The sequence below is a fragment of the Cicer arietinum genome, chromosome 1, assembly GCF_000331145.2.
Source record: "Cicer arietinum cultivar CDC Frontier isolate Library 1 chromosome 1, Cicar.CDCFrontier_v2.0, whole genome shotgun sequence".
NCBI classification, from domain to species: Eukaryota; Viridiplantae; Streptophyta; class Magnoliopsida; order Fabales; family Fabaceae; genus Cicer; species Cicer arietinum.
The window spans coordinates 9,366,399-9,377,882 of record NC_021160.2 but is presented as its reverse complement, the minus strand read 5'-3'; the positions used below and the strand labels follow the sequence as shown (position 1 = coordinate 9,377,882).

The window sequence follows — 11,484 nt, the reverse complement described above, 5'->3', positions numbered from 1 at the left end:
ATAATTATTCACTTTAAGAATTTTTTTTTTAATTTCTTGTTAACAAATAAAATTAACACAAATTTAAAAAAAAAATGAAAATAGTAAATATTCATAAAGAATTCAAAGCTTGTGTTAAACGTGTTGCCTTTAATGCAATGTTAGTACGTTGATGTTTTGCTTATTGCTTATTTTAATCATCCACTTCCTTTTGGTTACCATATAGGGGATTTTATAATGTACTCACTCCTTCTCAGTAAGTGTCTCTCTTTGTATACTTTTTGTGTACAATTGATATTCAAGTCTAATAATAACTGTTGAATTCATTTTCAAAATTGAGAACTATTTTACACTAAACTTGATGGTGTGAAAAATATTCTAAGTAGATTCATGCATCTTAAAACTTGAGAACTAGTTTATTTACAATATTGCATCAAAGCATGGCCAGAGGAATTAACACAACAGAATAATCACCAAGACAAATTTCATTCTTCTTCTGTCAACTTTGCCGCGGCCGTCGTCGTCGTCACAAAATGGTTAGCCAAATTTGTAAAGTAAAACCGCTTTATCTTTGAAAAAGAAATGGATGTAGTGTTTTACTTCATGAGGTACATGTGATCCTGCATGCAAAAAAGTGTTATAAGGCATAATATGATGAAAGTTTGTGCCAAACAAAATCATAATGAAAATGCAGAAGCAGTGTATTGAATTGAAAAGAATGAAGATAGAAAATTGAAAGAAAAGTTACCAAAATTGCGACCAACAATGCAATGCCAAGTGGGGCCATATCTGTTATCAAACTCTATCTTGATCTCTTCTGCAGTAACTCTATCCAGATTGTGATTCTTGTTAAACACCTGAATATATAATTATAATGATTCAAGAAAAGATTAAATCTTTATGAATAGCAAAACCCAGAAACAGAATCCAAAAGGAACTAACCGTGGTTGAGATGTCTGAGGTCTCAATTTGCATGGATCGAGTCATGTCAGTACTGACGATGAAGATTTTATTGGATTGGTTTTTTGGTGAGTTGGTAGCTCTCATCCTTAGAGCTATGTGTGGAATGCTCTTCTTCTTTCTTCTTCCCATCTTTTTCTTTTTCTTTTTCTCTCTGCTTTGATATGATGTTGTTAATTGCTCTTTTTCTTTCTCTTCTTAATTTCTGTTTATTCATTCAAGTAATAATCAATATATAAGAGCTACTCAAACTTATAATACAAACGAAAATGAGAAACTAATAATTAACAAACTGTTGTAACAGAAAAATAACTAACTTTCAAACTAATTTAACTGAATTACATTAACTATTCTAACTTTTGTGATGTTGTTGTTGTGTCTTAAAATAGTGGGATTCTTACCAAATAGAACTCCAAGTTTCTTAAATAGAAAGCCCAAACATTCTTGTGCGAATTTTTATAAAACACTTCCCAAATTGATTTCTTCTTTGGTCTCAGAAATTTCATTGGTTGTCTTTATTTTTATTTATTTTTGTTAATAACTATTTTAGATGGAAGTCATATATAAGAAAAAAAATCTAATGAAAAGTATATTGACTCTGAGAATCAATTATATCAAGCAGAACAATATAAAAATTAATCAATTTATATAAACAGTTAGTATAAAGAGTTTTTATACTATATCATTGCAACCATCAGATAATTTAGATTGTTAGAAATGTTTGAATTTTATAATAATTACGTCTAAAATCACGTTTATAATAATTGTGTGATGAATTGGAAAGTGTAAAAAAATTTAAACCGACAATACAACACAATTAAACTTACAAAAAAACAAACATAGACCTTTGTCTCAAAATAGAAGTTTTTCTTATCAATATTTTGGTGATTTTGTTAGAATTTTAATTGATATTGATTTTTCTGCAAAAGTTGGTGACAAAATTTGGGTGGAACGGGAAGGATATGTCTTTCTTGAGAATGTTAATATGAAAATTTTATTTTCTTTTGTTGACATTATGTGTGTTGATTGAATTTTTTCTAATCTTTTGCGCGGCCAGTATATGTTTAGACCCTTTATATATTTAATCAAAGGTACAGTATTGTCTTGTGCACCATTGAATATGAGCTAATCATCATGAACATTATCACTCTCCTCATCAAATTAGCTAGAGTCTTCAGCAATCACAAGTGATAAATTCTATGAATCTTCAATGCCTGAATCAAATTAGGGTCCAATAAACCATGGTGCTACTATTTTTTGATATAATAGGGAAGAAAACTGAATTAAGTGCAACCAAATAGAACGCGTGCATTGGAATGTTTTTTATTTGTCTTTAGTTGTTGAATGCATTATAATTGTCATAGCGGTTCAAAGTAAAGGGAAAATATTTTGATGTGTATATTTCTATTTTGTACTTTTGTCCCTTTCTTGGTTTCTCTTGTACGAAGATTTTAGTTTCTTAATATATCGTTACTTTAAAAAAAATATATATATTAATAATTATAAAAGTAACATATAGAATAATTTTGTATAGAAAAAAACATAAATATAAAAGAAAACGCGTGAAAATCGGTGTCTATCTTGTATTCCACCTTAGACAACAAAGCAGGTGTGGTAAGTAATAAATAAAAGCATTTCCACATATAAAAAAAACCTGATAATATATAAAATGACTGAAGAAACCCTCAAGAACCTTCCTCACTCTTTCTTCTATAGTATAACCCAACCTTACTTAAACCCTTCATTTCTTTCTCCTTTATACCTACTTTTCTCTTTTCTATTTACACCCCCCCGCCCCTCTCTCCCTCTCTCTCACTCACTTACTCTTTCGCACAAATGGTAAAAGACGAAGAACCTTCAAACAAATTCAACCAAGAAAACTCCGTTAATGACTTCGATGCAAAAGGTTACAGTCTCAGCGGCAAGGTCATGCTCTGCGCCATAATCATTCTCTTCTTCGTCGTCGTTTTAATGTTTTGTCTTCATATTTACGCTCGCTGGTACCTCCTCCGTTCTCGCCGCCGACGCCGCCTTCTCCGCCGTCGTACTCAGCTAGTTTTCTTCACCGACAGCCCTACAACCTCAGTCTCCGTCGTAACTTCCAGCGGACTCGACGCCGCCGTCATCGCCTCGCTCCCCTTGTTCTTCTACGATCCGAATACTCATCCGGAAAATGCTGCGGAATGCGCAGTTTGTTTGTCGGAGTTTGAACCCGGTGAATCGGGTCGGGTTTTGCCCAAATGTGATCACGCTTTTCATACCGAATGTATTGACATGTGGTTTCATTCTCATTCCACGTGTCCACTTTGTCGCGCACCCGTGGAGCCCACACCCGATTCGCAAACCCGGCCCGAAATTGTTCTAAAGATTTGCGAACCGGAAACCGGTTCAAGTTCGAGTTCGGTTGGGTTGAGGAGAAAGCCGTCTTTTGTGGGCGTGACAGTTGATGTTCCGGTTAGGGACGAATCGTGTATTGACTCGCCTTCTTCGACTCAGTCGTCGTTTCGATCGCCGATGAGTCGAATGATGTCGTTGAAGAGGATTCTTAGTAGAGAATGGAAAGGAAGCGTTTCTCCGTCGTCGTGCGGTGGTAGTGGTGGTGGTTGTAGCTCGGTGGTTGAATTGAAGGTAGAACAAGGTGGACGAGATGAGACAGTGAGTTAGCGAGTTGAGATGACTCGGAGGTTCTGACGTGGCGGTTTTTAAACCCGAAACGCGGGTAAAGCGGTGGGTGGCGCGTGAGTGTGAATATGAGAAGCAGTTGGAAATTACAAAGAATGTTGATATTTTTTTATTTGTTTAATTGTTGTTTATTGTTATGTTTGAAAGATGGTAGAATAGTACAGCAAGAAAATTGCGCTGTCGTTGTTATTCTTGGACTACGAGGTGTGAACAACCAGATAAGTCAAATGTTTAGAGTGTAGATTTGATAGGGGGATAATATAGTATTTTAACTAGTTAAGACTCGTTTTGGTTCATGATAAGAATCTGGCATGCAATTTGGTCTTAAGGAATATATGAATTTTTATTTAAATAATAAAGACTTAAATTCATTTTTAGTACTCGTTTATTGTCTAAAATTAATAACTTTGGGGATTTGATTGATCTCTCTTATTTTTTATGATTGTGGTATGTTTATCAAGGACATAAGTGATCTGGCAAAACTAAATTGCATAAATAAAATTGTATATAACTTTATTATCTTTATTTGTTTATGTTGTTACTAGCAAAGGAGATTGGAAAATTTTATCGAATAAAAAAATAATATAACAGATTGTAATTAATGACATGAATTCAATTAGATCACATTATTGCCACAACATAATTGAACATGCAAAATCATTAAACATTATTGCCACAACATAATTGAACATGCAAAATCGTTATAAAAAAAAAATCCTACAAATTGTAAAATAAGGACTTAAAAATTGGTAGGATTAATTTTAAGCAAAATAATTAAAATGCATTTAAAACAAAAATAAACGGGACACTTTGGTCACTACATTATTTTTTTGGACTAGTTTAGTCACTAACTTCATCCTTCCTAAAAAAGAATGTTTAAAACAATAAATGTGTTCAGATAGATAGGACACTTTAGTAATTATTTTATCTTTAAAACAATAAATGTGTTAAGATATAATAGTATATTTTAGTTATTATTTTATCTCAAATTACTACTTTCAACAAAATAAAATATAAATTAAAAATAATATTTAGTGTGAGACTTCAATGAACTATATTGTGAGCCAAGATAACATCTTCAATCTCCTCGCCTAAAAATAATTTAAGAATTCTGTTCTCTTTCATTGAATTGAATATAGATGTATTTTAGTGTTAACTATTCATATTTTAAAATAATTTGATAGTATTATTAATAAAGGATATTGATTTGAACTTTAGAATAAGGTGATATCAACAAACACTTTAACGTTTTTGTATTTTTGTAATTGAGTGAGACAACAACTGCACCATAAATAATTGTTATTGACATAATGTAAAATTGTTTTATATCAACTATACATACTTATTAATTTCATAGATGTATCTACAAATGTGCAAATAATCTTCTTACATTTAAGACAAACAAATATGTTAACGAGCTCTTATAATTAGGGATAACAACTTATTACTATAAATAAGAGTAAAAAACTCATACTATTTGATATATTGGCAAACAAGGCTCCAACAACTGAGTACTGAATCTGAAACCAGACAACTTCACCGTGAAAACATGATTTCCTTAATCGAAGGTTGTTTTAGGTATCAAATAATATCCCGTAAATTTATTCAAAGACCCCACACGCTTTACCATTGTTTTTCTAAAATTTAGTTACTAGGTGGGTTCAAGAGGCAAAACTGTTGGGTGAATACAATAATGTATTGGACCAAAGATGTGTATTGTGCAACTAGTTGAACTTTGCTTCACCAACTAATCAAAGTACACTTGCTATCTTTTAATATATAAAATCTGTCACATTATTGAAGCTTATTCATCATGTACACACAAATAGATACAAAAGTAATTGTTTTCTTTTTACATACCTCCCAAAATATAAATATAGATTAAATGAGTACATGAGGGATGTTTATTACTCCTTTTATTTCTAAGAATTTTATTCTTATTTATTTGTCATTTTAAAGTTTAATATGACATTAACTCATTAACTATTATTTTGTCAAATATTATCTTTAATAATTTATTGCAAAAATTTAAATATGTTGATTGAAGTAGTGAATAATTAAAGATACTTTAAGAACTAATTCTTGTAAAAGTAATAAAATTTATTGATTTTTGTGATATCCGTAAATATTCTTAACTTGAGAACTAAAAGCAATATAGAGTACATCATTATTTTTTATATGATTAAAATTTAAATTAGGAGAAGCATTCCTCCATGCAAGGTCAAGGAGAACCGTCAACCTCAAGTCACAACAGAAATTTACGTATAATTTACGAATTGCAGAATTATTAAGAATGCATGGCGTTACAAGGTTACATCAATATGTTACTACTTTGGGCAGTAGCAATAATGATACAGATGAAAACTGTGCAAAATTACTATTTAGTTAGAACTAGGACTCTAATGAATACACAACTTAACTAAGGGGTAAGACATCCATTATATGTCTTGAATTAAACCATTCCATGCTTAGTGGAATAAGCTGCTGCTACTGTCAGTGTCACCCTGCTGAATGTAGATTAACTGGCTCGACGAATTGAGATCTACGCCTTCTCTTGGATTGAGGAGAGAACTTCATAGCACTCACCTTTCTATGGTTTACAGAAAACTTACAATTGGCAGGCGATGATAACCCTGTATGTCCATGTTTCCTAGAAGATGAACTGACGGGCGACTTTTCTCTTCTAGTTTTCTTCTTCTCACCCTCTTTTATGGACGGTTTTTTTGTTGGGGACTTTGCTCTCTTTTTCGATATACCAAACTGCTGCTGCACAACCTCCTGTTTCTTGTCATGCTTGAGGAGCTTAACATGAAAAGGATTATCAGCTGAGTAACAAAAAGAATCCCCAGGAACATCGTGTCTTTGTAAATTGACTTCTCCATTGTTCACCTGAAAATTGGTGTAACTCGCATCACAAATTGAAGTAAAAATTCAACGACCTTTCTAATCATTGTTGCCAAATAGCAGCTATAACAGCACTTATAGCGTATTGAAATTTGAACAAATCATTAATACTGCAATACACAATTTAGTACAAAGTGGTGCCAGATAGTGGCAATAATGGCACTACAGCACTGTAACATAGCAGCATTCAAACAAACTGTTATTTTCTGTGATCTACAATTGACAACACTAGTTCTAATACAACTCATACGTTCAACATCATAACATGAAGTAAAAATTTGAGAAGTGCACTTAACACTGCTAATAAGGGAAATACCAGTTGAAGAAGTGAAGAGAAACTTCGGGATACGTTGTACTTTTCTTGTCCCTTGACCAAATCAGAAAAGGGCATGACACTGCCACTGCTACTGCTTTCTTCAAGGGATAGTTTGTCCAGAATTCTTACACCGTAGTCTCGGATATCAAACGGTGGGTGTGAATCCTATCATGAAAAAGCATTCCATTCAATTTAAAAGACCTAAAATAGATAGAGAGAGGAAGTACACCCAAAAGATGAATTCACCTGTTCTTCTAAGTTGTGCTCAATTCTTTGTTTCCATGTTGAAATCCTAGCAGCCATTTCAGTTTGCTTCTCAGATTCAGCTATGCTAGCTAGGATTGCATTCTAGATGAGGAATAGTGGTTACCAACCATGTAACGATAAGGAAGAGGGGGTGAGAGAAGCCAATATAGCATATTTCAACAATTCAGAAGCAACCACATACATACCCAAAAATTGAGAATGGAGCTCTTACCAGATGAGAGCGGCAAAGATCTTCCAAACTTGTCTGAGAATTTGGAAATTCCAGATCAGCTTCATCGGCATTTGCATGAACATCATCAACTCCAGGCTGTTAATTCAAGTAGATAAGCCCGTAAGCATATAATAGACATTGTCATAATGCAGTGTTAAATATATAAACAGCCAAGTTACTGTTCTCAAATATTGACCTCTTTATCGAAAGGATGTTGATCTTCTTCATCCATGAAATCATTGCCAGGCATATCAAAATCAGGAAATCCATTATCAAATTCGTTGTCGTCGTTATCAGCTTCAGAGTTAAGAAACGTTCTACCAGTTTCATTTTCCTCGTTAATAAGAGATTGCCTCAACTGCAATTGACATATGACATTCACATTACATTAGAAACACCAAATAGTCATATATTGGTGAACAGAACATCCATTTAAAAGTACCGTCTCGTATAAAGGTGGAGTAGATTGAGAATCCTTTTGTCGTTGGCGAGCACAACGTCGCATCTCCCACATTTCTGTTAGCTCGGAACTGATAGGACCATGCAATTTTGCAAGTGGAAACATGGTGCTCAAAGATACTTGACGTTTCACTTTGATGCCAACCTTTCTTAAAGCTTTCACTGCAAATACAACAAAAAGAAGAAAGAAGATAAACAAATTAAACAATTACAGTGAGGCAAATTGATGATAAAAAGGGGGGGTAAGAGGAACCTTTTCGAAAGGGCTTCACTCTCAAGTTTCCTGGTTCATGAGGATTCAAAGGTTTCCATGGATCATCTTCAACATCTGCATCAGAATTGTCTGCATCCCATGGTGTATCAAATCCATCATCCATATTAGGTCCAAAGTCACAGTTATCAACACCAGCAGAGATCGGAGAACTGGGCCGAGCATCTTTGTCTTCAAAACTAAAATTTTTAGGAGAGCACATGGAATTAGCACGCTGACTCTTTGCAACCGATTTACGAGCACTTCCACCAGAACGTCTAGGAGAAAGAAAGCTTTTACGAGTTGAGGTTCCTCTAATAGTACCATTAATTGCCGTACCAGCTTTTTTGCCGTTCATAAACTCGTTAACTGCCACAGCATCAGATGTGTCCAACAAAATAAAATCTTGGTACAAGTCCGTAGTGGACAGCTGCAACAGTTCATCGTATAGTTAGTCAATAAAATTTTACAAAAACCATTATGTTAACAACTGCAAGTAATTAAGATACCAGATAAGATTCCAATTCCCCTCCATCACCACCAGCATCCAAGCAGTCACCTTCAAGAACAACTAGATTTGCAGGGGGTTTTATGAAGTGATCCAAATTCACTTCTTTGCCTGTTGAACTGTCCAATGAATTCTTTTCCTCAACTGCAATACAGCAAAAATTAAGGAGATCTGGCAATTGCAACTATATATATATAGTGAAACAAAGCAACAATTATGTAGAAGATGTTTTGATGCATATGTTGAAAGATTGATGGGAGAAAGAGAAGAGAGAATGTATGAGACAAACCAAATAAGCCTTAACAACTAAACAATCTTAAACAACCTTAATTGAAATTGTTGTCCTAGTAATTCAAAACCAAATAAGTCTAAATATCCATATTAATTATATTATAGATTGGGAAATAATAGACCCCAGCACAATATAAGACAACAGGTAGCAGTCAATAAATTATCTAAAAAAAACAAATCAGCATGATAATAACTCCGCTTATGTCATGTTTCTGGTTTGATCATTTAGTCAAATAATTTTCATTAAGTAGGTACCTGGGATGTCATCTAAACCCCAAAATTGATCATTTTCTTCTCCATCAGCAGCAACGGCAGAGGGGCCACTTTCTTCTTGTTGGACTGATGCCCCATCTACATTATCTGGCTGTCTGACCAAGAAACATTAGCCAGAATTAATGGTTCTGTATGTACAGTTTGCATAAACAGAAATGAATAGTCAGCCAAAGCAGATTATTTCTTTTTTATTTTATGTCACTTGGTTCAAATATATAGTAATATCTATCAAGTGCCAGTTACCAACTTTCACAAAAAACATTTCCTGTTAGGTAAAGAAAACACATTTGGTTTTATATCTGAAACATGCCACTTCGTTTAATAGCACATTGGGCTTGAACTCTGGAAACCACACCAACCTACATTACATTCAACATTTTTTATATTTAGAATCGAGATGAAAATATCACACTTTTGACATCTTGGTCCTACAGGCCTACTAGTCTAATACTATTATCATATCAAGGATTAACACCCAAAATCTTCAACTGTTATGTAAAGTAACATTATTGGTATTAAATCTCTAGCAGACTAACAGGTTATGTCTAAGAGATTATTTACAGTCACCTTCCTAATGTGAACCTTTTAAGGTAAACCAGCTACATTGTTAGAGATCAAGCTGAAAATAAGCACTCAATAAGCAGCACAAAATGTTAATAGACCGTACTACTGCAGTATATCCTAATAAAGAACTATAACTAGTAACTAGAGTCTACACTAGACACTTCCACATTTTGGTAATGATGAACCTGACAAAAGTAATCTTGCTTTTAGACAACAAGTGACAAGAAACGTACTAGCTAACAAAAGAGTAATATATGCGATATGCAATCATTGTCCCCTTCAAACAAGCTACAGTATAAGTGAATCTTCATATGTAAAATCTACATTCCAGACCATTGCTTATTAGTTTAAAGTTGATTCTAGATATTGTACATGAAATTTGCAACTAGGTTTACTACATATTGCATATTCACTGTTTCGGTTGGCATAGGGGAAAACACATGAGAATTATAAACAAATTTTCCAAATTAAAAAAAATGAATATCTATCTTTGGTTTCTGAGAAATCTTTAGAAAACATCTCAACCAAATTGCTGATGAGTCGGTGAACTTACAAAAGCAATCCATGATGCTATGCAACTATAAAAACTACCAAACACCTTAACCCCTGAAGGCTTTTACTTTTTCATGATTTATATACCTAAATTGCTTTAAACAAATACAATCAAAATAAAAATATATTTCCTTGTTGATAGACAAGGTTGTTGATGGCAGAAGGCCAAAGATCCTTGATAATCATAAAACACACCATTGCGGCTTATGGTAGATATCCATTCACAAATTGCCTATGACGGTTGTCCAAAACATCCGCCATGGTGGCACCATTTAACAACATTGTTGATCAAAAAGCTATTAATCGAGCCCACATAGTGAATAGGAGCTAGGTAGTTATAATTTGAATTTAAGTCTGATTCTATATGATACTTATACATCCATTAACATGATATCTCCAACCAGATAGAAAAGGTAATCTGGAACAAACTTTCACCACCATCAAGAACACTATATTGCTATAATTCGAATGGACTTCAGCCCCCTTATTTTTCTACACCCCTCTCCTTCCAAATTACAAAAACAGAACTCAAATAAATGCTGAAACTTTATCTCAAAGACCAAACCTTTTCTGAGAAAGGAACTCCAAAGCACGCAATACCAAGTTGTAAAGATATTCAACCTTTCGACTATACACCTGTATGGAACCCTGAAGCAGCAAAGCAGCTACAATTACCAGAAAAAGCTAATTCAGAGATTTAACATCAAACAAACAATTGCAAATAAATAAAATTGGGAACTTTGAAAAAAAAAATAGAGTCAAATGGACCAAACCTTCAGCAAAATTCACATGAATGTTTCCTTCTTCTTCACCAGTGATTTCACCGGAACAAATTTTAAGCAAATACTCTTCAAGTTTCTTGGCTAGGTCAACTTCCCAATTGGATTGTAAGTCACGCTCCGCATGAACCGCGTGAAATGCACCTCCACTCGGTCCCGCTGTGTCTTTAGTCATCTTCAGTACACAAATTAGCCACGCAAATCATAGTAATCTCATCAATTTTAGATCCCCAGTAAAAAGAGGGGGAAAAGTAAAAACCCTAGGTTTCAATGTTCCCGAGAGGGGTTAAAGAACTTTGAAAACGGACAATAGGGTTTTGAAATTCGCCGAGAAACGTAAAATGGGGTGGTGTCAAGTTTGTAGCTTGTGTGTGTGAAGCGCGGAGAGAAGGAGTAGCTATGGCAACCAAGGAAAGAGAGAGTGTGAATCGAGAGGAGAGAGAAACTGAGAAAGATGTCCAAAAAAAAAAAAAAAAACCAAAGAAATTA

General features: G+C 33.8%; 3 protein-coding genes across 3 annotated transcripts; 1 reads left to right on the top strand and 2 right to left on the bottom strand.

Moving 5' to 3' along the window:
• Window positions 1-282: 282 nt before the first annotated feature.
• Window positions 283-1,145, bottom strand: LOC101507958 (uncharacterized). Its single transcript, XM_004487773.3, has 3 exons — window positions 922-1,145; window positions 728-836; window positions 283-599 (listed from the first exon to the last, which is right to left on the bottom strand). Exons 1-3 carry the CDS (start codon window positions 1,069-1,071, stop codon window positions 517-519), a joined length of 342 nt encoding a protein of 113 aa, XP_004487830.1. The 5' UTR covers window positions 1,072-1,145; the 3' UTR covers window positions 283-516.
• A 1,549-nt stretch (window positions 1,146-2,694) lies between these two features.
• LOC101507635 (RING-H2 finger protein ATL2-like) lies at window positions 2,695-4,001 on the top strand. Its single transcript, XM_004487772.4, has one exon. The coding sequence runs from the start codon at window positions 2,776-2,778 to the stop codon at window positions 3,601-3,603; it is 828 nt and encodes a 275-aa protein (XP_004487829.1). The 5' UTR covers window positions 2,695-2,775; the 3' UTR covers window positions 3,604-4,001.
• A 1,775-nt stretch (window positions 4,002-5,776) lies between these two features.
• Window positions 5,777-11,484, bottom strand: LOC101507329 (condensin-2 complex subunit H2). Its single transcript, XM_004487771.3, has 11 exons — window positions 10,990-11,484; window positions 10,782-10,881; window positions 9,083-9,195; window positions 8,538-8,680; window positions 8,032-8,458; window positions 7,762-7,940; window positions 7,516-7,677; window positions 7,320-7,415; window positions 7,088-7,189; window positions 6,842-7,006; window positions 5,777-6,510 (listed from the first exon to the last, which is right to left on the bottom strand). The coding sequence occupies exons 1-11, from the start codon at window positions 11,168-11,170 to the stop codon at window positions 6,121-6,123; spliced, it is 2,058 nt and encodes a 685-aa protein (XP_004487828.1). The 5' UTR covers window positions 11,171-11,484; the 3' UTR covers window positions 5,777-6,120.